The following is a 25,686-nucleotide window of genomic DNA, read 5'->3' as shown; positions in this document are numbered from 1 at the left end:
TTTTCTATGCTTCAATGTTAACATTTCTTCTTTTACTTACCTTTAAAACAGAAAATAATAATTTAAAAAAGAAGCTTTTACGAAGTAAAGAAAACAAGATCTATGAATATCATTTGCATAAATTATAACAAGTTAAAAACAAGTTTTTGCGATTTTATTTACAACTGTTTATCTCCTATTCCAGTATTCTCATGGAGCGAAATAGCCTAGTTCCGTAAGGGTCAAAATTACGATGCTCTCATAGACTTATAGTATTTTCCCTCTTTGATGAACAACGGGTTGCACCTAAAAGCATCTTAAGACAAACGCGCGAAAGAAAACACCGAACTTGTTGTTTATACGAGGGGGTGCAATGTAAAATGTATAATAATCCTTATATCTTTTTTCTGATAATTATCTGAATACGCGAATCGTCTATGCTTATCAGTGACCCTCTTCCTAAAACATTGTATTTGACAAAATTGGTATTATTCATCATTAAAAATGAGGATCCATCTTAAAATTCTGTATTTATCACCCTCTCAGATCACCTGAAATATCGAATTTCATTTATGAATATATTCATGTTCGACATTTTATCAACGACGAATATCTCATATAATAATGAGGGATAGTTATTGGTTTATCATTGTAACATGCGCTCGAGCATACCGCTCCAATATGATGCAGTAGTCGGTGGTTTCTCGCGCTTCATTGCATATCAATATTACATATTTGTTCGAAAGGGATACGCGTCGTGAAATCAGAAAACAATTTTACTTTCATTACCTCGCAATGCACTGTTCAAATATACAATTTAACACATTGTTGCTCGAAGGCAATCTCGATCCAATAAACCAGGCTCTACAACACTCTTCATTGCGTCATGACTGGCCGCGTTCACATTTTATTTAACTTCAAGATAAATGACTTTCTATTTCTGCGATTTTCGCACCTTTTACCCCCACTGTTATGAATCGTTCTTGTTTAAAAAGTAGACTTACAAGTCGATGTCTTTACTTCACTTTTCACCTCCTAGCGAATTCAAAGGATAGAAATTGTCGTGTCGATTTTTGCTTGTATAGATAAGTTCCTTTCAATAAAACGGCGAATTTAATATATTGAGAAGATTATGAAACAACATGAAATCATACCTTCAAACAACATCAAACATGAAATCGGGTGTGAGGTAAGCAAGTTAATAATAATAACAACGCGCCTCGGAATAGAATATTTCTAGATAGATGGCGCTATATAAATGCCAATTATTATTATTATTACTACACACCTGCCAAATTATGTAATCATTGCAGAATAAAACATCATTTGAATGTTTCATAGCATATTCAATACATGCGAATAACTCGTACATCAAAGCTGTCGCTTAAGGTCAAAATCGGGCTTTGGGAAACTATTGTTCTAATATAAAAAAAGTGTTCTTGGTAAAAGTCGAAAGTACTAAAAGCTTTCGAACAGCTTGTCAGGATAGAATTCAGTTTAAATTGTCAGAACTTTATTTACAAAATATCTAAAGGCGACAGGTCTTTTTGGAGATCCTTCATTTGTCCGGAAACTGGTCTAAATGACCCATAATATTTAGTTAGCCATTAGTGTTAGTAACTGACCATATATCGGTCTGCGCATTTCAATCTTGGTTTGTATTATGGCAGTTGTTTCGAAAGTGGTTCTTGTTTGTTGCTTGAGGAGTGAACTATACGTGGCCGAGCAGGACAAGTATGCAGTACGTAGGAGGGTGGGGCTTGCCTTTGGAATGGGGAGTAAACAGTCTGTGCGAATGTCGGCTTTGCCATCGGGGCCACTTTTCTACAAAACTTTGACGAGAACAAAATAGCAAGAATAGCATCACTAATCACTAAGGGACTTATTCCCCCGTGAAAAAGTCTTTCTCGAATACAAGATTTAAAAAACACAAATATATACTTCTATAAGATATACTTCTATAAGTGACATTTTCCTGAAGTTTGTCAGTAGATTTGAAGGGCAATTATAGGCGGAGGCATACTTGCCTTTCGATGTGTTGGCTTGATAACTCTAGGTTATTTACGTGCGATTCTCATCCTCATTCGGTTTTTAACATTTCTCGCCTGACATGTTGGGAAGGAAACGTTTTATTTTAAGGAGCAAAATGTTTAATTTATCAAATGAATCCTACTCCTTGAGACGAATCAATAGCAACCATTGCATTCATGAAACGGGTTCTTCAGGTCGAGCATCACTGACCTTCTCTCGCTTTGCTTGCCAGCGGCTTAATGAAATGGGGTGTCTAGGTATCACCCTATGTAAATAACACCATCCTCCCGGCATTAATTCCCTAACTAATTTCCAGAACAATCATTAAAAGGCTAGGTGAAGAAGTCCTTATTACCAACTTGAGCTGATGCTACGATCAAAAGCAGCTACTGAAGCTACCACTCAAGGTCACAGATTTGTTGATTTATCGCTAGCCGTTTTTTGTGTATAATCTATTCCATTAAGGTGTGCGATTAACATCTCCATCGTAGTCTTTCTTTCATTTTATTTGAAAAAAAATACATAATGTGACAGATAAAAGTGACATAAAACATAAGTATCAGTACGTCAACATGGTCAATAACTCGAATAAGCCTACTGTTCATAATGCAAATGCTTATTTTGATATCGTAATTTGTTAATTCCCCCTCCAACATCATTCTGTTGTGTAGAAAAGAATGTGTTTTATCTATTTTGACCAAAATACACGGGTTGAAAAAATTTTGTCGCAAAGAAGATCTCACTAAACTGCTAGTACAAACAAAACCTTCCATACATTAACACGCATACATTTCTCCCCCAAGACGATAAGTAATAATAGTCCCTCCGTATGTTTGTTTGAATGCTTTTTAATTTGTTTCAGACTCTATTTTCTCATTCCTTTCATGTGCGATGATTGCACCTCTTTTATTCAACTGCCTGTGCGATATAAACGGTGCCCTAACACTTCTGTTTCTATTAATGAAAGTGCATCATTTTCTGCGATGTTGTAATCGTTTAAACTCTATTTTGTAGGCAGGGGCGGATCCAGGATTTTCCAAGGGGGAGGCACATTTTCCCAAGGAAAATTTGACAAGCAAAAAAATAAAGGGTCATCACATGTGTAGGAACGACATATTCCCATTATAAATATATGCTTTAACCTTCAAAAGGGGGACACATTTGTGTAAGAACATTGAAAATATTGACTATGGCTCTCAAGGGGGGGGGCACGGGCCGGATGTATCCCCTTCCCCTGGATCGGCCACTGTTTTAGGTCTTTTATGAATCACAAATTCTTCTTGTTCGTCCTTTGTTCAGCTCTTGTCTTACAATGCTGTTTATGCTTAAAAATATGCTATAGAATGTATTATATTTGGTTTCATTTTCAGGCGCTGGTCGGTTATGGTGTCCCCACAGTGATGAGATGTACTCTAATGCAATGGTTCAAAGAAGTAGGATTTTCAACATTATATGGAGCGCTTTTACTCAAAACATGGAGGTAAGTTAAACGTAGAGGGCGTGACAGATATTGGCCAACAACACTTGCATATAAACGGCAGACAAACTGGGAAACAAAATCAACATTGGAGTGTTTAGTTCACTGTGGAAAGGGAAGGGCGCTCTGCCTGAAATAGACTGTTGTTGACAACAACTGAGTTACATCCTATTGATCAAAATCTATCATCATACTTAATTATATTTCAGACCATTTCAATTGACAGGTAATTTACTGAACCTTATTTGTCGTCATACTTTCATTCATTTTCTTCCATTCATGTATCTAAAGCAGTATGCCTACTTAAACGCCTAACGTTGATAATACTTCAGCGAGTGTATCTTATCTGATGCTTATTTGTTTTTGTGTTTCGATTGTTGATTTCGTGATATCACTCTTTTTTGGCATAATACATGATCAATCACAGCTGTCATTGCAGTTGCATTGTTAGCAGGAAACGCTCCTGGGCTGCTTTTTTCTTTTTCTTTCTATAGTTTTCTTTGCATCCCCTTTTTTTTCAATATATGAAACAAATATATTCATCATAGTTGTCAAAATGTATTGGTAATCAGTTTGTAAAGTAAAATGTCTCATTCGTTTAGTGAAAAGAAATCAACGAATTTGTCTTCAGACTATTGGAAAAATAAACACGGACGTATCATAAACCGACAAAAACCACATTGAAAAGGGGAAAAAAGAAATCTGCCTCTCATAGCCCTCTTTGTGAAATCGATCTATACGATTATCCCTTTGGTTTTAATAAGTAGGTGTTGTTACAGTCCTGCGGCGTACATATCAAGATTCATATTACAAAAATACAGTTAGAAGAAAATAGAATTCTATGAGACATCTCTTGAGTGATATCCTATCTTAATTTCTTACTGTTAGATCTTAAAATAATCTCTCTATCAAGGAGCCAGTTTATGACGATGGGTTTGTGTAATGTAACACTGAAATGGGTTTTCATCCATCACTCCCACGGGCGTTTAGTATCCAAACAGTATGTAATACAGACCCGAGTCGAGTTCATTAACGTAGATATTTCATATTTTATCCACTGGCCTGCCCAAGAGATCCAACAAAAATGATGCACGTCGCAAGTCCAATTAATTTCCTATAAATCCTGTTTTTCGGTAGTACAGTGTGGTATCCGCCCTCTGGAATGAAATGATACAATTAATTAATTGGAATAATATTATTTGAGTTGTTGTACGTTTGTAATGGTGGTTTAATTCTTTCGATCTACACACATTGTCTAGAATAATATTTTTGTATTCACAATGTTGGCGAAAATGACTAATACATACTTAACTATAGCTTTCTCCCAGCTGATGGATAGTCGCTTTAAGGTGTGTTTTTACTACGCGACATGTCACTGGCGTACAAACAGGGGGATGCTTGAGACCATGAAACCCCTAAAACTTTCACGACCGAGGAAAAAGGAAATAAAAAGGGTCAAATATAATGTTATATTATGAAATTATGACAAAATTTGATTTTTGTTTTTCAAAAGGGTAAAACATTTTTTATCTTGCCCCATAAATGCCATTTTTTGCCCCCTTAGATCTTTGGCTCATGACGCTACTGCATTAGGTTCATAATGGCCATAATTTTATTTAAGGGCTTTATTTCCGAAATGGTAGGTCTTATCATATTTAAACAAAATATCAAATCTTAGGATAACGTTTTATATTGTTTATTTCATCTTATTGATTATCCTTTTTTTTCGTGCAGGATATCCGTTGTATTCCGGGTTCGTTCGGCGGCGAGAGTCCGGATAACCGATATGGACCTGATAAAGCGGTTGGGTCTTATCATCGCAGTGTCACTCTTTTATCTAATAGTCAGAACTGTGGTGTCTGCCCCCACGGTAGAGATTGGCGAATCGTTACATGGCCTAAAGGCATACCAATGCTCATATGATTGGTGGGATTATGCAGCAAATATTGGTAAATATTTTATGTTGTTTACAAACTTATTTTATTGTTGTTCGTTATTTAAAATGGCATATATTTTCTGTTTTATGTTGAAACTATTGCGTCTAGATCGCTTTTTATGTATGAATGACTTTCAAATTCCTAGAAGTAGTGTTTATATGAAATTTGAATGCCCCTCTGTGTGAACACAGCTTCGCTCTATGAAAACGCACAAAGCAACAAGTGAGTTAAACTTACTCACGAGATCCGGGTTGATCTCGATTAATCGATGCTTTGCCTCGGATAGCATGAATAGTGACAACACTAGACAGAGAAAGACCCAGTGTCAAATCTCTGACTTTACGATGCGATAGTGCAAAAATCGTGATAAGATCTTGGAAAAACAACAACTTGAGGCTCTTTCAAATCTCACATGTCGACTGCTGCAGGTTACAAAGCAAGTTCGAAATGAGGTTTTCTTTCTTCTTTTGAATGTCAATATATGTGGATTCGAAGATGAAAAGGGGAGCTGACTGCCTCCCTAGATCCTATCCCTAATACAGCCATCTATCATTTAGAGTGGAATGGTTATTGGCAAAGTCTGTGGGCTGGTTATTAGCGCTCATTTTTGTCTGTGCAATTGCCATTTATGATTGCAATCATTTTCCGTCGATCTGTTCCAACGTTTACTAGAAACATTTTCCTATGAGTCTGAGACGATATTCTCAATAGGATTAGCTGAATACAAGCATTTATATTTGCTTGAATAAATTATTTGCATCAACCCAATTTGTGATCTTTTGAGTTTATATTTCGGCGTGTGTTCGACAATTACTTTGTCACTTAAAAAAATCCGCTAAAAATGGCATCCGTATAATTCAGTATCAAAAACAATGATAACGTCTGGTAATTAGAAAAATAGTACATGCAATTCGTTTTGCGTAGAATATAATCACGCTCTACTCCACGGTTGATCATGACTATAAGTGACTGTAAACCTAATGCACAGAATATTGTGATGAATAGACTTAATTTTTAGTTTTTCCACTCAGTTTTATAATTCTAAATATCTTGCAAGGAAATTTAACAGCAGAATTACCAAAACCATAGACAAAAGCAATTATAAGATGATATCAAACTAATCAGTATTTTGTGAATTCATTAGTACAACCTTATTAAATTTAAACAAAATATCTTATTAAAACACGAGGTAAAGCAAATTTCAACTTAACATATGACGATCAATGTTATACTCTTTTTACACGTTTCCTAACCATTCACTGGGATTTCTATAAGACTTTCAAAACTTTTTTTTTTCAAACTTATTATACCAAATTTAGATAATCATTTTTTTTGCTTTCGTATATGAGTCATATGTCACTTTATTATAGCTATAAAATGTAGTAAAATTTAACTCTTAAATTGCTTCTCATTCCAAATTCAAACTCGGTAATCAGTTCGTGGTAACTTTAAATATTGGAATCACATTATTGTAAATTGAGCGATCTAATATGCATTATTCCGATTACGAACAATAATGTGGGTGTCATGTAATTTACGTGGTATGGATATATCTCTACCTGCTTGTGCAGTGCACATACCTTGTAAAGTTTGATCACTGAATCCGATCCAATCTCTTTCATACAAAACATGGTTCATTACATTTCATAAAAGTCATAGGTAGTGTTAGGTAAAGTCAGAAAGTAGGGCTTAGTATGCCCTCTGTCATTAACAAAAAAAATTAAATCCCATCTTTCTGAAATATACTCGCACTTCTGCCAAATGAATACTAAATTGAGAGGATTCTGCGCATGACTGTTGATGAGTCTTATACTATTGGCAGTTCTAAGAAACGAAGTTTTGGTAAGGTTTGAGTAGTTTTGGGTTATGACTTGAAGAGGGTACAACTATTAACTGTATACCGTACTTGCATACCGTGCTTATAATCCCTCATTTGCTCTCCTCCACCGCCGCCCAAGACGCCTTCCAATAATCTCGAAATCATCCCAATATCATAATTTCGTTAACCCATCTTCTTTATTTTTACATCGTGTACCCCTTTCTTTCTCTCTCCTCTGTCTATCTCTCTTATACAAAAAAACTTACGCGCGCGCACGTACACACACATACCCGCACACACACCCATCTCTCTGTATCGTGTTTATTTTAATCCTTAGTAGTAACTGCTCAATACTGCACGATCTTCGTCTTATTTTCATGGTTTGCCCTTCTGTCATAATAACACATCACCATTCAGCCTCCCCATCCTATTCCACCAATCACATTTCGCCTTTCTCTGGTTTGATTTTACACCTCAATAGAATACTTTTTATCATTCCATTGTTTAAACCATTCAGAATATTTCCTACTGCAAAATGTGTGTATTTTCGGCGTTTCCCCAATCATTTCCGATGGGGATGCAGAAAAGAATATCTCCCGGCGGTTCCACGTTCAGGTTTCCTTTCCTTTCATGGATGGGCGTATGATTACCATGGTTCTTTTGATCGTACCCGATGAGCAATCTCCTCAAAATAGGACGAGATTGCAGATGAGGACAAATTAATCAGCGATAACTCCTCCTGTTTTATCTCAAAGGATCTAGGAACCCTAACAGGGAATGTTGGCTGTTATTCAATCACAAGCCGAATACTGTTCGATCAGCATCAGGTGACAAGCGCAGGGAAAGGGTTGAAGAGAGCGAACTTGAGGAATTAAAGCAGCAATCTAGCCTTCTAATCTCTTTTGTCGCTGCCTGAAGAGTGACCTGACGTATCTTCGTCTTCTCCAAAGCGATGGAAACTTAAGCCAAATGGTGCCGCTAACTAGGGTACACATTGTCACACCCATGACTGATTCGAATCAGTAGGCCTCCGTGAAACCACCGAACGGAATGATGGCGTATCGCTTTTCGGCGCTAGCAGCAAGAAAGATCACTTAACCGGTAATCTGATGCAATTAAAATTTCAAATCTGACGGAATAGTTTTTTTCCTTGTTTTGAAGGTTTTGAGTCTTACCCCAAAGAGTCTCATTTACATAGTTTGGCTGAAATTTCTTCATTTACATAGTTTGTCTGAAAGTTCTTTAAACGTTTTGGTTTTTTGTGTGGAACTCCTCTGCATGGGCTTATAATAATTGCGGATTAAAATGTCGGGGAAAGTGATGCGCTAATTTCCGGTGGGTTGCGACTCGATGGATCTGGTGTGGTATGGTCATGATGATTAATAAAGAGCCAAAACCACACGCGCGTTATTAATAAAGAAATAAGCGCGGGAGACCAGGGATGAGCTTTTGAAGGTAAGCTTGTTACCAAAATCATATTAGGCATATTATCTTGGTAGATCCTGTGTCGGCATTCGAGGAAGGAAAAGTCAATAATGGCATGAACGTGGAATAGAGAGAACGAGGGAATCTGTGGGTTGAGAAGGGAATAAAATCAGAGAGAGAGGAGATCATACAGGTGCATGGAGAGTGAATGTGACAAAACAATTCAGTATCAGACAAGCAGTTAGGTAAACTTCATGTAGGTTGTGGATAAGGTTACACAGTATAGTAGAAATATGATTTGAAAAATGAAGAAAGGTTCAAGAGAAGAAGAAGGCCAAAGTGAACATTGATGGAGGCGACAGAAGAGTGAGTAGGAAAAGTAATAGGAATAGCAAAAGACCAAGAGCAACCTAAGGGCACTAATGGATAAAGCAGATTTTTAGATATTTTTTTATTTTTCATTTTAAGGGTTATTTACACGTGATGAATTCGATTTCACACTAATAGATGAAAAGCATGATCAACATGGATTATCTACGACAGCTAATTTGCGCAGATTTTGCCGAGCCCAGATGTGCTTGCCTGTAAAATGAAGATCCTCATTGAATTAGCATGCCGAGACCTACTTTTCACAAACATAAACAAGGTCATATCGAAGACGATTTTATGAAGGATTTTTTAAAGTGAAATTTGGAGATGAGATGCTATTCGAATGTTTTTATGGAATGAGAAAAGCAAATTCAAAAACTTTATCCAAGATTCTTATTGTGTATACGTTAGTTAGGGTAGGCGTATGTGATAAAGTACCTTAAGTCGGCGAATGGACACATGCATCCATTCTAGAGGACATAGCACGTCTGCAGGTAGACTCTTGGTGCCCTGATATTTGAAGTATTGTGCTTTCCCGAAGGAACTTAGGATTTAGGTGAGTAGGGCCAGCAAGCTAAGATTACCGATGGATTCTACAATCGATTGGTAATGATTAATACAATTGAACAAAGAAATCAGCCTCACGGTTAACTGCAGATCTTTGTGTTAGTTACTGGAACCTGATTGATGTTTAGAACTTCATAATTCCCTCAAAACACCAGAAGGAATATACACTGGCGGTTCAGACAAGCCATTGTAATTCTGAAACCGTTTTTTTTTTAAAAGGTGATGCCGATATTCACAAATGTTTTATAATTGCAAAATCTTTAATTTAAAATATTCATTGGAAACCAATCTCTTTGTAATTTGCAAAAAGTGGGTCACTTTCGAAATTATTATGTACAACAAGATTAAAGGGAAACAAAGGGGGTTGAAATGAAAATGGCGATGCAGATTTAAACAGACGAACCAACGTTTCTTAAGTGAAAAAGGTTGGGTTTGATTTGTAGTCGTGTGCTCCTCTGTGTGTAGTGTGGATGTGTGTGCGCGGAAGCGCGTGACTCGTGGATCGCTGCGTATGTTATGGGGTTTCAACGGACTAGCGTAGAGTGGATATGTGATTATTTAAAACTAAATTTTGACGTCACGGTCCTAAAGAATTCTTTCAGTTTCGAGCCTCGTTCGCGGCTGATTCGGTACAGGACATTATCATTGTTTGTTGGTTTTACAAACGCATTCCATAACTTTAATGGTGAAGGTTGATCCAATGGAAAGAATATTACCTGTATTTTTTTTGAAGGTGGCTGACCAAACTTTCCGCATATCCAGTGAACGGTTGTGGACTGCACCTTAATATTAATTAAAACTTCACCAAGGTTAGTGTCTGCACCAGAATAGTGTCCTGACCAGCGTTTAAATATGTACATATCACTACGGACACCACACACTTACGCATAACGAACATGGATATACTTGACTAAAAGTCAGATCGATAAGCTCGTTTTGTATACCTCGAGAAGATGTAGAGCTTAGTTCGCATGTTAGATTTTCAAGAATTGTAAAGTTTTGAGAGACATGTAATATCGAAAGCAACAAACATACCTGGGGTAGTACAATGTTCCGTCGCATTTCTCACCCACCGACTCCATGTTTCCTCTCGCATTTTATCCCGTGAGAATTGCCCTCCCACAACATCCGTACCTGCCCAATCTGTGGCTTGTTGAAGCCCTTGCCGCAATTCCTGGAGACAAAGACAATACAGCACGTATTCATTCTTGTAATTATCCATCACTCCTATTTTCCTCCCCTATTTCGAAATTTGCTCAAAACAATGAGGGGTTGCCAATGATATCAGCAGAAGAACAAATCTTCAAAGATTCTTCAACTTCAACTTGTAATAATGACAGTGAAGTGTGCAGAAGTATTTAAGGTCGCCTTATTTAACGTGTCGATAGGCTGTGATAGATACTGGCTTTTGTGGAATTGGTGTTGTCTACCTACCGACAGAATGTTCTACGATCCGGTAGAAACCCCGAAAATCATGGCTGTCCGTGTGTGTGGTTGTTCGTGTATGTGTAAGGGTGTTTGTGTGTGTGTGTGTGTGGGCGTGTGGGTATAAGTTTATGTGCATTAGTTAGTGTTCCTACCCCCCGCCACCCTCACTGACTGATCCCGCCATTATACTGTTTGATGCGTGATCGCTTAAGATGTTTACTTCAAGAACTGAGGATCCAGATCTATTCTACCTAAGACAACACTATTCCATATCACTCTGTCAGTGATGTTTATTCTAATGATCACGTGACTATACCATATTGATTCCCCCATCGACTACATTTTCATTCCAATCTGTCCCAATATCTCTCTCAGTAATTCGCTTTTTTCGGGTAAATGTAAAGAACGCGTGCACATAATGTGCAAATCGCATTTGAAAATCTACAAACGTAATGTAGCTCATATTTTTGAGGATATCGAGCCGTTATCGTTAAGCATTATACAGAATGACGCAGGGTTTTTTTATTGATTGTGGAGAGATGAGAAAGTTAATTATCACATGTTTTATTATCATTATAGGATTTCATTCAAATGACACCCAATGTACGTTGTGTTTAGTGGTCAATATTTCTAGTTCTACAAATATTATAGTGACAAAATGACTTCGAGTTCAAAGACTTTCTCATTTAATCACTATTTAATTCAGAGAACTTGTGCTAAGCGTTAGGGGATCATAAAGTTTGATGTAACCCATGAAATTCGTTGAAATCCAGCACTGTTCAATCTAAGTTTATTTAATTTCGAATATCCGTTTTCAAGATACCGGAATGAGGAGACATATCTTAACACTTGGTACGTTGCCTAAAGCGTATTTGTAAAATGTTTGATGCAACTCAATATCCAGATACTATCATCATTTCCATAATATAACTCCAAATAACATTCAATACTCCGGAAAACAATAAAAAATCGCTAGGAATAGATTATTCTCTACAAGTATGTATTGTGACCCCTGATGTAAAACGAATTGTACTTGAAATAGTACTCCGATATTTAAGTCACCAAAACGACAATATTTATACAAGTAATCATATATTATTTGATCGTCTTATTGAAGCGGTTGAAATTTAGAGTTCATGATTTTTTTGTAATGTATATTTTCCTCAAAAACAATGAAAGCACATGAAGCCCTATCATACAAGGAAACCTTCAAGTACTATTCGAATTTCTCCAGAAAGCAATAACCGACTTTAAAATAAATCCACAATTGGCGTAAAAGATTAATATGATAGACTTTATCATTTTAGCAAAACGTGTTTTATTTTCAAAGCGAATTGATTTCGACAACTTTACTGTAATCCAATTTTTTAATTTCTTTGAAAAGTTAAGATTAAATATTTCTCCATTATAATAAACTAAAATGATTCAGCTGTTTTGAAATTAAATGCGTTAAATTCTTTATTTGTCAGCTTCCTCGGATGAATTCGTCAGACAGCTAGCTCATAAATAGAAAGTCTTTAACAGAGAAGCGTTACGATCAGCCTCAGTCAGTTCTCTATCTGGATCCTGAGACCTTAATAACTCGGAAGATTCTCCTTCATCGGTTAGTAGTTAGGGTAAACAGTAATCGAGCTAAATACATTCTCAATTCCAATGTTAATAGATGAGGGGGTTATAGGAAAACACGGGTGCAGGCGATGTAAGAGGGTTCCGTGCTTTAGCGTTCTCGTTAACTTTACCTTCCTGTCATATAAAGTGCCTGCTATGGTTAAGATTCCGTTGTCCGCTATCATCTATACCAACTTGAGTTTGCAAATAGGGTAAACTTTTTATTTATGAGGTCTGTATGATAGGCTCAGCATTTGGGCATGATATAAATTCTCTTCAGAGAATATGAGTCAGAAATACTGGCACCCCCCCCCCCCCTGATTGTATCATACGCATTCTTCTGTCCTCTTTGATTTATATTGTAACAATTGTTTCCATTTTGGGATCAAGTGGCACAATTGAAAAGTATAGTTTTCTTGCGTTATCCAGGCACCTCATCATAAAATCTTACTAATTACAACCTCCACGAATTCATGATGACAATTTTTCGCTTTGTTTTCCTAATATATATATACATATTCGTCGAGTTTGACTTATGATTACACTTGACGGTTATGAAATTATCTTTATCTACTCTTGACCGATACAAGAAGGTCTTTTTCCTCCCATTTTTGATGGTTTAAGGCAAAGCTGGTCGGCGCCATGGCTTTCTTCCTTTCAGCCCCCATCCATCAACGGGATGAGACAAACACGTCAATGCCAATCGTGGTTGCGCGCGAAAATGCTAACCTCAATTATCACATTATCAAAATATAGCTACTGTGCGCATCTGTTATCGCCTGCTATGATTGTCTACAGGCCTCCTTTGGCTTAGATACCGCTCTCAGTATAGGCGTGAGCGTCAGAACAGGAGTGGAGAATGAGAGGGAGAGAAGGAGGGAGTTGGAGAAGGATGGGAAAGGCGTGGATGTAGACACGACAAAATAAATTGTCATTGAAGGTATGATTTGTAAGATGATCAAAAGATATAACTGTTTAGTTGAATGACGAAAGCTCACTAATTAGAACGGGGCAATTAAACATGTTTGAAATTTAGACCCTTTTATTCAAATATTGAAGCAAAGAGAAAACTAACTAAGGTGTTACGTGGTGAATGGTTCTGTCATGAGAATACGGCAATATTTCATGAAACGGAAAGTCAATGCCAACCGTTAAAAGCTCTTGAGATCCTTGCATCTGATTGGCTCAGAACAAAATGATTGAAAATAAATTATCTTTAGTAGATATGAAGCTATCAGCTCAGTATAAGGACATCAAACAAACTAAAAAAAATATATCATTCTCACAGAAATGATGGATCAATAATATAAATATATTCGGCATGAAAGATTGATCAGGGGGTGTTTCACAAAGATTTAAGTATGACTTAAGTCGCACTTAAATGCCGACGCGCGCGTGATCCGCAATGGGCAATCTCATTGACGGATACGCGGTAGTGCGCGTCCCGTGAGCATGATTTGACCAATGTGGTGATGTCTTCTTTACCATACGCAAATGGGTATTTAAGTACGACTCTAATTCACACTTAAATCTTCGTGTAACACCACCAAAATCACGTGGCTGATAAATACAAGAGAAGCTCAACTCGAAAGACTACGAAACCTAGGAGCCGTTTCATTCAGCCGTTCGTAAGGTACGCATACCTTTACGCATGACTGGTGACCCTTTCTTGTGCTAAATGATATATCCCTATGTAGCTGAGTGGCACCATAGAACGTGTTCCAGCCGTGCTTGCTGACATGTAAAACTTCCGGGCAACTTTATGAAACACCCACCTTCGTATTATCTGGGGTAGATGTGAACGTAGCTAGCGAACTCTTTTAATAACGAGATTAGATGTCGAAAACATGAAAACGATAGTTGTTGAAATCAGCTCGATGTTGATATCTCACTGAATTTATTCGAAGAATAGATGGCTAAGTCTACATATGAGAGCTAAAAGAGAAATTGTATCCACCCCTGCCGTATCCATCTCATGTGTCCCCCTAATTTTATTCATTACCCTTTGGCCTAGCCCCTTCTCCCTTTCTCTTATCTTTTTTCTCCGTCACTCTCTTTTTCTCTATATATTCGTAATTCAAAGTTAATTATGAATATACAATTAACTATGTGATTATTATGAGAAAAAAGTATCTTGAACTATGAAGAGAGGAAGGGTTGGACATCACATACCACTAGTTATTTTAAAAAAGATAAATTCTAATGAATGTATGCTAATTATAGTTCTAGAAAAAAAATCCCCTTTAGTCAAAGGGAGGGGGCAGGAATATAGAAAAAAGGGGGACGGGTAGAATTTACTTGCTCCCTTTCCCACTCTTTTTGAATGATTGATCTCCCCCCCCCCCCCCGAATTCAGATAAGAATGGAATGCAATAATTGTGGGAGGACTCCAAACTTGAGCTACAAGGGGAGAGATAAAGGGAAGAAAGAGAAAAATAGAGATCGGAAGAGAAAAATATAATGAAGTTTCCAACTATCGCCGTTCGCCCCCTCATATCAAAACAGAACAAACAGGCCAACGGTGAGTGAAAAATACGGTAGGTGATGCGATAAAAATGTGGAAAAACAAGGACGGGCTCAGTGAAAAATCACTGACTATGTAAGCAAGGATAATACCAAGGCTTGTAATTAGCCTATATTCACACTACAAGACAAGGTAAGGTGCGATTGGCGGGTGATTCTTGAATCTGTTTTCAGAGAAATCTCAGTAGTGTGTTTTTTACCCCCACTTTAAGGGGAACAAACCTCTGTTAAAGCAAGCTCAGTGGATATTGATCCAGCAGGTCGTCCGCGGGTATAAAAACCTCACCAACCGTTGCTTTGGTCGGTTTGGGATTATTCTGTTCTATTTCACATCAGGAGAAAGATACTTGCGCTTTGGCTTACACGCTGTTCGGCAAGCCATGGTCCTGATCCACAGATTTTAAATCTTGCCTTTGGAGATGTCACACTTAAACCTACAGTATAACAGCAGGAACGGAAGTCATCATTTGCGAATCTCAAAATTAAGGAACCTGTCAAAATGATTCTGAATCAGATTCAAGAAATCAAAGAATTTAGTTTTCAATAGACGGCATTTACAAATATTATGCATAATGTACATGCACTTGTTATGCCAGAGGTAAAATTCAAATGTGGAAACACAGCTTAACTTAACAATAATTTCCTCCTCTGGAGTCCCAAAATATTGGCAGAAATATTTATTAAGTGCATCTTTTATGAAATTCTTTAGAGTAGGAAATACTTTCTAAAAAAAACGTTTCTAAAATTGACAAAACCTTGGAACGACAAGGATTCAAACTGGGGACGTCTTTGCAGAGATTCAGAATGTTTCACAAATGTCAGCTATAGATGATCAGCATTCCATAGGTCCATAAGACATAAATTCCCTCATCTCCTGATACGAAAAATTTTCTGATTTAAGATACTCAAAAATAGATCTTTGTTTCAGCGCCTGGAGGGTGGTGGCTTTTAATATCATATCTGATAATGTCAAACTCATTAGTGATCCCAGCCGACCTCAAATAGAAAATGACGTGAAAACACATTTTATCCCTCGCATCTGTCGCCTTGAATTAAGATTTGCACGATGTGATTTTTTAATATCATTTTTTGTGATGATTTTTCGATCTTCGCCTCAGCGATGTTTACAAAGAGGAATAGCCTAAAATCATTGATTTATCATTCTTTGATTCAAGCCGGAGTCTATGACACCACTTTAAACTGCTTTTTATTCCCCCTACAATTGGGGTCTTTTGATTGGATGGCCGTACGCAGATCATTTTTTTGGGGGGGGGGCAAGACGAATGCAAATGTTTTAAGAAACTTGAAAGCTATATAGTGCGAAGGGTCCGAATCTTTAATATGGGGGCCCTTTTGCATTTCTAAAGAGAAATCGAAAGATTTCGTGTACAAGTTTGTAAGAGGTTAAGTTTGTTAAGTTTTCAACTGCCCCTCATTCTTAATCCAATTATATTTCTAGCTTGGCGGAAATGTTAGTTTTGTGACAGATAAGACCTTATTAAAGCAGAAATAAGCCGTAATGATCAAAGAAATCTCTGATGATGCATTTAAATTGCATGTAAGTCATTTTTCGCTCATGCATGTGCACATTGGATTGATATTTTGTTTTTGAAGGCATGACAGTTTATTAATATAATTGCAGCGAAGGATCACAATTTCAATCAAACAAACATCTATCCGGGTTCATTGAAATCAATGCAATAAACAAATAAACAAACATTTATATTTTCAGGTCCGCCCCCGGGCGCTGAATAAGGGTTTCAATAACTGACGATCCTAATACGATTATTTAAAAAAGTGGCATCAACTGTTAAACTGCACTGTAACGGTAAGGATCGTGGCTTCTAAATCGAAGACGTCGTTCGTGGGAAACTTTTGTTATTCAACACTGCACTTCATATGACCGAACAATTCTCCTGTCATGTATTTATTGTCTCCTTCAGTTTCCACTCCGTTGTTGACCATGTCCAAGAAAAGTGGACTTTTGCTGTATTTGACCATGGCAAGTCTACATCTTAAAGCCTGTGTCTTATTTGTCTTGGATTATCGAGTCCGGGAGAAAATAGACAAGGCACTCGTGTCACTCATAAAGTGTTTACATGGTGGAGACTCGCTCCTATCATACTCGAATCAGTACGCACAAATCATAAAGAATGATACGGATGTGGATCTTTGAGAGATTAATTACAATTAAGACCTTATATTTGTAAATCAATGTCATTTACATCTATCTCTCAGGGGTTCGGTTTCTTTCACAAAAAAATGGAATTACAGCGATTAAAAAAAAATGTTGAAACTTCATTATAGTATCTAATCATCAAGTATAGGCTTACGTTTCATACCTTTAAAATATAAAGGTAACAATAGTGCAATAAAATACTGGAGCAGTAAATTGAGGGAATAAAACATTCTATTGAAAAAGAACTGAAGGTCGCCATTTCAAGCATAGATCAAAATAAAGGCAAAGGTTCATAATTCCCAAACTTAATTTTAAAATGTACAATATGAAATTATCGTCTATTCTGTTTAATAACACTCTAGTTAGCTATCAAAGTTATCAATCAAAGCATACATTATTTCTATCAAAGGGATCGAATTGTATTGTTTAATTCAATAGCTCACACATTATTCTAACACTTCGTCTCGAGTATATACATGACTCGAACTCACCCCTCAAATCCCCATAGTCCTTATGAGAATGTATTACATGAGATATGAACCGTATATATCAAATGAATAATTCAAGTAATATATCATATTTCATAATAGTAGACAGTCTGAGCTGGCTGATTCTAATTGTGTTCGTATCATATAGCTCCTGGTGTCAGACTTCACTGGCAATGTCTGTCTCGTATGCATGATGAGAACTAAACTATATTGCATTGTAGGTTCATTGGGGAATAAGTTAACCTAGCTGTTTTACTTCTAAGAATATCACAAAGAGGCAAAACATGATCGTTGTACATCAACTCTTTAGATTTTTTTTTTTAAAGTTAGCATAGTCCCACTTCACTTAATACAGAATTAATGCCCCTTTTTTAAACATAAGACATATCGTATCACAAGAGTTTTCGCTGCTTGAGAAAGGATTTTATCCAAAGGACAAAACGCATTTTCTTTTGTCGAAGAAATAACATGTTAAGATTACATGGATTGAAATTTCATCTTAAAATAATAGGCGTTCCTTACATAACATTTGCTCAATAATATAATTTGAACTTTTGAAATTGATGACATTTAGGTAAACCCAAACCTGGTACATGCTTTTAGACTATTACTAACACTTCAAAGACTTCAAAAGGCACACTGAATGATAAATATTTAGATTTTCAACTCTCTTTAAAATTTTATGACCTCTCTCTTTTTTAAGTATACTACTGTTCTTTTATCATAATTTTCCTGCTATGGCCGTCTTGCGTTAGATCGCAAACACTCGATTACTGAAGTATTTTGATTTTCTGATCGAGATTTGCCTTAACATTCTACCATACCCTTTTTGGTGTTATATGCATACCTATCACAGCAACATAATTCGAATTGTAATCCTAAATCCGTTGACGACTCCGTCCGAAAAGATTCCTTTTACAGTCCGCCAAAATATTTTACAAACGTGAATGATTTTGTATTATTTATGAATGCATCAAAAGACTTTCATGTCTGTCCTAATCCCCTTTAAGATATGCCCTCCTTTACTGAACCGGAAGAAGAAAATTTAAAAAAAAATATTTCTCGCAATATATTCGAAGAATTTCATCTCCGTCTTTATTATGCCTCGGGGGACAGCCCAACAGAATCTCCGAGACATCTGACGCATATTTATGCTATAATTCCTTGCTATAAATCTATTTTTGCTATGATTTCAGGGAATTCTTTCTCTCCTTTCTGTCTCCTAGGTTTTTCCCTGTACTCTGTACTTTAAGACATTCATTTGAATTGCTATTTGATCCATGTAAGTCCATGTTTGAACTAATGTGAGCATTAAGATTATGTCCAAATCGGTGTGATTTGCCAGAAAAGTGCCAGATGTCTTTTCAGAAATTTAATGCATGTAGAGTTTATTAAGAAAATTATACCGTCTACGGATATTACGTGAAAACCGAGCAACGAGTTGTTGTTTTAGCGGCATCATTTTGAGGCTTTCAAAATCGCGTTGTGATAAATGTCCTCCAAGAGGGCAATAATAACTCTTAAGACTTATGTCAATCATCCTAGCCCATTTCATGAGACTAAATTTAAGTTTCACTCTTGTGAAATCGAAATGATTTTCATTTATTTCTTTTTCAAATGGTAAATGATACACAAATTATGTGTATCATATATGTATGTATATATAAATATATGTATATATATATATATATGTGTGTGTGTGTGTGTATGTGTGTACTGGGGGTGGGTGTGTGTGTATGTATAAAGTATCAATACACACTCCAATTGATTGTAAAATCGTACAGCCTATTAAGTAGTTTTATGCGGCCTCAAATATACAATTTATCGTTCATGTTCTAAGTTGTGGTCTCTCATTGACTGTGTGTTATAAATGCGTAGTCGTAAAATATACGTTTTCAGATATTTACTAATACTACAGAGAATAAAGTGACCTATAACTGTATTGGTATAGAGAAACTAAAATGTTTTGGGAGGAAAGGTAATTGTTTTGCTACTTGGTGACACAATTATTGCAGTATAAAGGTATTGAGTAGTTCATTAGCATGGTATTATTCAAGTGCGTCTTTATTACTAGACCACACTAGCATTATGGGCCAGGAAACTGGCCAGGTATGAGTAGTTGAGGACTCGAGATGGCGCTATTGGTTCATATCTGCTTTAACGTCTTAAGTGACAGTGTCTCACATTAAGAACTATTATACGGTAATATTTCTTTTAATTATTATTGTAAATTTCCTATGACTCTCGATACGTGAAGAAAGATTATTAATTCATCTATTGATTAATTATTTTATCATTTATTTATTATTTATTATTATGAATAAGCTAGTTATCTTGGGGCTCTAGGACAAGTACCAAGGGAGGTCAACACTCAGGGGTTTAGAGATAGCTTGGAGGCCCTCCAAGTGAATTTTCACAGAGGAAATCATTTTCTCGCAGTTATTCTCCGGTGTAGTGTCCTCTTTCCACGGGGGTAGGGCGAGAGAGCCCCGTTGGTCCATTTTGCCAAACAACAGAAAAAGCTCATGATCAACATTTGCAAACAAAAGCGAAAATAAATATAATAATAGGAGTGGCAAATACTGTTGTTTAATCCATCACTTTTTTCAAAGGGAATGCTTACAACATTGTTCAAGTATATCAAACAACGACATGTTTTTATTTGAAATGATAGATTACTAGTATCTACTAACTTGAGCATTTGCATTCCATTCCAAAGCCCTAATCCAACTCATCACTCATTCACAATCCATTTTGAATACCCCCGTCATGGCATAAATCGAAAAACAAATTGCATCCTTATCATTTTTCACGAAGTTGAGTATAGCCTCCTTTATACGTAAGAACGTGTTATAATGTTTGGCTAATGTTTTACAAACAGAGATGATATCATCGCCCTATTAATTATCTAGACAATATTTCTGTCATGCTTTAATAGATAAACAAGCCTCTTTGCGACATTAATCATTTTTTGACATTTGCTTAAATAGGCTATGAAGTCTGCAAACGTGAGTATATCGCACAGATAAACAAAATATGCAAACTATGTAGACCTGGCATATTTCTGCAATATTTGACAAGTCGTTTCAAATAGAGGTATATCATTCATTTTTTAAGAAGTCTGTAACATGTACACGTCCTTCAATGTGAATGACTTATGAAAACAAATTGTCTTCATCGAAATATACTTTCCAGAATTGCTTTGAAACATCCCCAAAGACCAATTTGTTTCTGGAAATTAATAAATATCTTTATGTGTCTCTTGGCCTAAAGGAAAAAATCTAATATTCAAAGATTTCAAATGCCTAAATAGTTCCCACTGGCTGCTGTATGCCTTCTTTTACAAAGAAAACCTCAATTAAGTAAATGAGCTATTCCCAAATGACAAACATCATAAATTCGTAGACAAGAAGACTACATTTTGTTTGTTTAATCAGCCATTTATAAATTATTCAAGACCAAGAAACATTTTACCTTTGCCATCATTATGACTGGATATTGATGCGTTACGTGTGTAGTATTGCAAATATCCTCTGCATGGAGCAATAAAACAATTTTTAAGAAAAAGTTAAAGGATGACGTAGATAAAGATGATATATTCAAGTTTGCTTTAATTCTAAAACCACCTGTATTCTGATATTGATTGCGTTTCAATATTATCTGTACATTTTCATGTAAATATGAATAAAGTCAAATATAAATGCCCGAGTTATATCTGACTTCGTTTTCTTTTGTTTTCTAATATTGCAAACTAATACTATCTATATACATTTTTGCCAATAATTTATTATTTTATTTATTTTTGTAAAATAAATGTATCACACTTTTTTATGTTGTTCATTATGTTTGTTAGTAATTTCTGTTGGAAAAATGCTGAAATAAAATCAAATCAAATATTGCCGTAAATTTTATTAAGTTATTTTAACATAAACTACGGAGTTAGTATCATATTGGTAATCCAATGTTCTTAAATAATAATAATAATAATATACAACATTTATAAAGCGCTTTATGCATAAGTTTCAAAGCGCTAAGAAAGAAGGGGAGAAAAGAATACAAGAAATAGAAGTAATAATAATAATTTTAGTAAGCATGTCAGGTCAGGCGACAAAATAAGCCGATGTGGCGACCCCCCCCCCCTATGTATATGTATATATATCTATATATGACCGAATACCATGTTTTTAGTGATAAATTGCCACAAAGAATCATTATGTGTCATATTGCACTTCACATTTCAAAGGGGTATCTGCTGAGTCATCCTATCACATCTTGCTATTGAATTGAATCCTCAGGAATATTGAGATTAGGATTAAGAGACATTCGTACGATAATCGTTATCATTTTGCACGTATTGGGAAGCTACAAATTGTTGACTTTCGATCAAAATATTTTTCCCAATTTACATCTTCTTATCATGATCGTATCCGCAAATTTGTTTCATGTTTGCCGCCCGTTTTCGTTTTTAGGCAGGCGGCATTTTGAGGCGCCAGAAGTGAGGATCATTCATGTTCATCAAGAAATATCCAGAACGTTAATTGGGATTGCTTGTTATCGCGTTTCAGACACGGACAACGTATAGTTCTTCGTTACCAAGTTGGTTCTGCCATGTGCTCAGAGGCTTAGGAGTGCTTTGGCTTTTATTTTGTTAATGCTATGTTTATTATAGCCAGAAGCGTAATAAGCCAAAAGTTTTGAATGGGACAGACATGAGACATGGAGTATCTAGAACGAAATTTCTATATAGGTGCAAAAGATAACGTTTTGATACAAAAATACAATTTTGTGATAAATTCTGACATACTATTCTGAAAATATCATATTTCTTCATTTCTCCTCCCCTTTTCTCTTTTTTCTTTTCAGTTTTTTTTTCTTCGTCGTGAAACTTTTTTTGGGGGGGAGGCACGGTCCCCAACACCCCCAATCTGAATGCCAATGCTTAGAGCTTGCTCTTTGTCAGTGGGCCGACTCCATGTGCATGGTGTAGGTTGTGCTATCGGAGAATTACCGAAATATACAGTACACTAAAGATTTGAACTGAATTATTTTGATAAATACTATTACAAAACGACGAAAAATTTGATAGATTTTGTTACACTATGCGACTTGGATTGCATGATCCATTGGATGGTTGGATCCTGCAAAATAATAGTTTCTTATTTTTACACCATTAGATGAATTTGACAATAATAAAAAAATATTTAAAAATGTGCTTTTTTCAGAGACTGAACGTTTTGGTAAAGCTGGAAAATGACCCAGTTATTTTGACCTTATTAGAAATCACACTCAATTAACGATTTCACCCGATATTCGAGAGTACGTGAACCTCATTTTCTTGGACTTATTAAGATTACTCTGCCGATGAAAATATTCCCTTACACTTTACGTACAAGGTTCATGAGGCTCTTTGGCTATCTTCTAAACAAATTAACCCTGTCCAAGACCTTCTGGTGCATTCCATAAAACAGTCATCAATCATCATTGCTGGACCGCGACGCTCTGCCGAGGTGTTCGGTTAATTGAATTACTCGACGTGCGCTAATTATTACCGCGTTTATGCCCGTCAAGAAAACTACGGCACATCGTCCCTATTTCTCGCTTCCGAATACCGCGGTATATCCTTCACCGTCAAGTCAGTGAATAAATGAGATAGATCATCCTCTTGGCCGATGGTTCGGATTAAAGTTTGTACTTTAAGCATGTCGTGGCAAGGATTTTAAATTGATGAAACTGCTTGTTTCGTCATTAATACACTATAAAAATAGCATCTTGATAAGGATTCTGCAACCTGTAAGAGACTGTTTAAGGATTGCGAAAATTGCACTAAATAACACGTACAAGTACGCGGTTGGTATAATTTCAGACCAATCCAAATGATATTTTACACACTTTAACACTTGAAGTGCTCTTTAAGACACCCAAACCGCAAAACAAAATCGCAATTTAAGGTGCACTGAAAAATCCTATGGTGCAAACTTGCACAAGGGATATAGTGCTTTAAAAAACATGAATCATACCTGTATTTAAATAAGTAATAAAAATTAGTTTCTCCATAGAAACAAAATCATAGTAATTACTTTATTCTCTGTAAAATCAGTATTTGCTATTTGAAGACTAGCTATTCATAACGGACAGTCAATAAGGGACCAAATACATTGTTGGTCAGTTCCCCCCCCCCCCTTGAATAATGAAGAAATGTATTTGAATAATTGTTCACAAAAAAGGTATAAATAAATAAGGCATCAAATAATGTGCTGAAAAGTTGAATCTCTGCTGTTGGATATCTGTGACATTGGTGGCTAATTTAAACCACAGCTTTAGACAAGAGCAATATTCCCACATGCCAGTATCTCTCTCTCTTCTCACTGGAAATCGTTGGAAATAAATGTTCTTTCACTCATTTCCCTAAATGTATTGATAGAAGCCCTCATGTTTACTTCCTAACAAGAAACATATGGTTTACAATCAATATTCTATCCTGTCACGATGAATGGACGTTATTTTGGGGTCAGTAACAATATTTCAGTTTCTTGAAAAACCAAAGACGTAATTACATGAACGCACTTTTCGAAATCTATCATGCAAGACGTAAAACTGAGGCACCTAATATCTTAGAATAAAGTCTAGTATTAATATCTGGCATCTACGGTAAACGGGGCTTGACGAATTACTTTGAAGAGTCCATTTTATTTTCCTACATGATGTCCCCATGATGTCCGTAATGGTTTATTCCATTACGATAAAAGTGCGTGAAAACATTCAGGCAATATCATATGTGAGTGTTTGTTTAGTTGTGTGCATTATGGGACGTCAGGTCGAAGAGGGAGTCGTGTACTTTGTTTCAAAGAAAGATCAAAATGTAGATATGATATTATCAAAGTTGCAATGACCCTTGTGGTGCCAACTTCGGAGAGGTATCAGAACTCATCCATTGGGTCCGAGTAATGTTCTAGCATATACGAACAAATACCCTGATTGGTCAAACGGATGAGATGATGATGCTCTGCTTTTCTCGATTAAACTGCAATCAGGGGCTCGCTTCATAAAACTTGTTGTTATAATAAAAAAAAATCTGAAATCCTGATCAGCTGGTTGTAAATTTTGTTTATTTCTCTGGTTAAGCATCAATTGGCCTGGGGCCCGTTTCATAAAGGATTTGCAACTGTTGTTACTTTGCCACTATGGCAACTACCATGGCAACCTTGATTCTTATTGGCTGCTGAGCCCTGTTGCCATGGTAGTTGCCATTATGGCAAAGTTACAACAGTTGCAAGCCCTTTATGAAACAGACCCCTGATGTATGCCTAAGGAAAGGTCACAAAAATATGAAATATATAACTAAAACCAAAATCAGACGGGTTGATGAGGGACATTGAATAAGAAATAACTTTTCACAGCTATTTGTATCATAGGGTAGACACTTATTTAAATAGAAAATAAAAGAAAAATAAAGGGATTGTTTACATGATCAAGAAAATACAAGAAGGATTGATTTGTAAAAGACTCTTTGATTTAACCACTGGAAGAACGGGAAACTACATTCATGAAATATATCATTTTTGTGGGGTTAGAGAGGGAATATGTCTTAATAATTTCACTGCGAATTAAGACCGGTGTGGTGTTCGAAGCCATTACGTCTGTACCAGCAAGGAATGATTGATTTTACTCGCCTCGGGATATTTTGTAGGAAGGATTATCCGGGAGCCAGACCTATAACCTTCCTGCCCGTTGTCGCCACATGCCCGTGGCTGATAGAATATCATTCTCCTAGGGATGAACATTGTATCACAATCTCCACCTCCGCCTAGCTAGGCCTGCTGGGATACCACATTTCCATCGTAGCAAACCTGTATATA

The 25,686-nt window shown here is 36.2% G+C and overlaps 1 protein-coding gene across 1 annotated transcript in view; it reads left to right on the top strand.

Moving 5' to 3' along the window:
- Positions 1–25,686, top strand: part of LOC121407372 (probable G-protein coupled receptor CG31760) — a 53,199-nt gene that overhangs the window by 3,828 nt on the left and 23,685 nt on the right. The window contains exons 2-3 of the mRNA XM_041598422.1: positions 3,381–3,490; positions 5,222–5,436. Coding sequence (XP_041454356.1) covers positions 3,411–3,490; positions 5,222–5,436 — 295 coding nt within the window. The 5' untranslated portion in view covers positions 3,381–3,410. The remainder of the gene's footprint in view (positions 1–3,380; positions 3,491–5,221; positions 5,437–25,686) is intronic.

The sequence above is a fragment of the Lytechinus variegatus genome, chromosome 2, assembly GCF_018143015.1.
Source record: "Lytechinus variegatus isolate NC3 chromosome 2, Lvar_3.0, whole genome shotgun sequence".
Lineage (NCBI taxonomy): Eukaryota > Metazoa > Echinodermata > Echinoidea > Temnopleuroida > Toxopneustidae > Lytechinus > Lytechinus variegatus.
The sequence above is the reverse complement of the archived record's forward strand: the minus strand, read 5'-3'. Positions and strand labels throughout refer to the sequence as shown.